At 51.6% G+C, this 2,243-nt stretch overlaps 1 protein-coding gene across 1 annotated transcript; it reads right to left on the reverse strand.

Moving 5' to 3' along the window:
- Positions 1-307: 307 nt before the first annotated feature.
- LOC147729825 (fizzy-related protein homolog) lies at positions 308-1,925 on the reverse strand. The gene is made up of 3 exons (XM_086958508.1): positions 1,792-1,925; positions 1,182-1,309; positions 308-664 (listed from the first exon to the last, which is right to left on the reverse strand). Exons 1-3 carry the CDS (start codon positions 1,808-1,810, stop codon positions 536-538), a joined length of 276 nt encoding a protein of 91 aa, XP_086814634.1. The 5' UTR covers positions 1,811-1,925; the 3' UTR covers positions 308-535.
- Between the last annotated feature and the right edge of the window lie 318 nt (positions 1,926-2,243).

Genomic DNA, 2,243 nt, shown 5'->3' on the forward strand with positions numbered 1-2,243 from the left:
AAGTTGCCTATACAAGTTGTATTTCCATGGATACCCAAGTCAGCTAAAAGTAGCACTAGGCAAGAAGTGAGACTCATCAAGTCAATGGGTAGGAACAAAGCTGGTTTAATCTTTTCAGACCTGTGATGTGACCCTTCAGTCTTTTCAACGAGTCAAACAGCCAGTAATAGTTTTCTTGGGAACATGGCCCTTATTAGTGGGCGTAAGATGCGATAAAGAGTATTAGAGGGTTTCCACTGATGCTGCTGCATCGCTGTCTGCTTCTAGTATTACACCAGTGTAAAAATATGTAATCTTTTTTTTGTTTAATTAATTTGTCACCCGATAAGGAAAGGGCTCTATTTTAACTTTGATGGACGCCACAAAGTGGTCATGGAAGGGGCGAAGGTGGTACATGGAGGGCACCATCATGCAGGGCATTTATTTCCCCCCTACAGGTCTGAAGAAACATTTGAATAATCAAGGCCTATACTATAGCATGGTTCTTACAACTGGTGGAGATGGAGCAGAGCTTCATTCGCTGCACATTTGCGCTTCATATAATGCACTCTTTATGCCACCCCGCCCGCGCCAGGACTGACCTTTTGTTGCTGATGGGCGACAAGGAGTATGGAGACACTTCGTTTCCGTCATCTGGGCTGGAGCGCTTTGAACTGAGGGAATACTGCAAGGAAGGAAAACGCAAGGTGAGAGCGGCTCGTGGGGCTGTGATCAGCAAGGAGCAACTCACATTTTATGGGATGGCTTATAGAAAACCGCAACGAGCAACAAAAAATTCCTCGTGTTTACGAATGAGAAATGGTAGTACAAGCCAGCAACCAACAAGCTTATAGGTGTAAGAATCCAGCTTATACATATACACGTTGTGTGTATTGAAATAGAGCATGTGATTGGAGTGAGGATACTGACTATTGTTTGTAAATGTATTAAAACTCGGCATACTCTCGGAAGGAGTCAAGCTATCCATGAGTCTAAACACTGAGCTGGTTGCACACAGACCCCTGCAGCAGGCACAGCAACCCACGGGGATACAAACAAATATGGTAGAACACACTAAGTGCTGCACAGAGACCAGGCCCGCCCACAGCACACCGCCCAGGCCTGGCTGTGACCTTCACAGAGGTCATCACCCCGTCCCAGCGGGTGTGTGAGGGGGGACAGCAGGGGGCGCTGTGGCTTACCGTGAAGAGGCTCCTCTTCTCGGGCGTGGAGGGCTGCAGCCGCCGGTCCTCGGTCTGCGGGTCCTGCACCTTCTCGATGCCCGCCCCCAGCAGCTCGTTCTTCAGCAGGGCAGAGTATGCCAGCCCATCTGCTCGGAAACAACAGGAGAGAGTCTGAGCATCTGCCTGGCCGAGGGCAGGAGGGGGAGGGGACAGGCTTCTTGCCCCCACTTGTCTACAGGTCACATCCATCACGCCCCACAAAGCCCCGCACAGATGGTGGGAACAAAACACATGCGAGGGGTGGGGGAGGGCACCTACCTTTGCCGTTGTCCGAGGTGGCATCCTTCGCTTAAATGGGAAGTGAACGCAATCACAGCGGGGAAAAGTTGAAATATGAGCACTTTGTAGGCACGAGCACTTCATTGTTCTACCAACAGAGCAGTTCTCACCTGCAGCCCTCATACCTCTCCCCCCCCCCCGCACACGTGCTTATACACAGGGTATGCTTGGCAGTGCACACAGCCCAAGAGACAGCAATGACTTCGAAGGGGCACAAGCAGCGCGGCGCTGTCACAAGATCACACAGGCGCGCACAGGGGACGCGGGGACCGGAGGCGCCGTCTCTTACCTGCAGGGCGTCCGAGCATGCCGGCTTCTCCTCCGCCTTCAGGAAGACCTGCTGGCCCCGTCTGAAAAATTGAAGGACTGCGATGAGGATGTGGTTGAGAATGAGTACCATCGCTGCCGCTGCTGCCTGGTGCCCTCCCGTCTGCTCCCCGCACTCCCTGCGCCGTGGCAGGCAGCAGCAGGCACTCACTCACACAGGCACGCACACACACGCACACAGGCACACGGCGCTCCGCTCGCAGGTTTGTCTACATGTATAAACACACATTAATCTCTGAGCAGGGGTGGGATCCCAAAACTTCATGAACAATGTTTTCTCTCAAAATAATGTACAACATGCACTGTGAGAAAAGTCATCGACTCTGGGCACAGCAGTCAACAAATTAATAAATATCGCTCTTTTCCACAAACAAAGTCAAGGACTGAAAGCGTGAACCTAACACATCCATTTAA

The sequence above is a fragment of the Lissotriton vulgaris genome, chromosome 2_1, assembly GCF_964263255.1.
Source record: "Lissotriton vulgaris chromosome 2_1, aLisVul1.2, whole genome shotgun sequence".
In the NCBI taxonomy this organism is placed as follows: Eukaryota; Metazoa; Chordata; class Amphibia; order Caudata; family Salamandridae; genus Lissotriton; species Lissotriton vulgaris.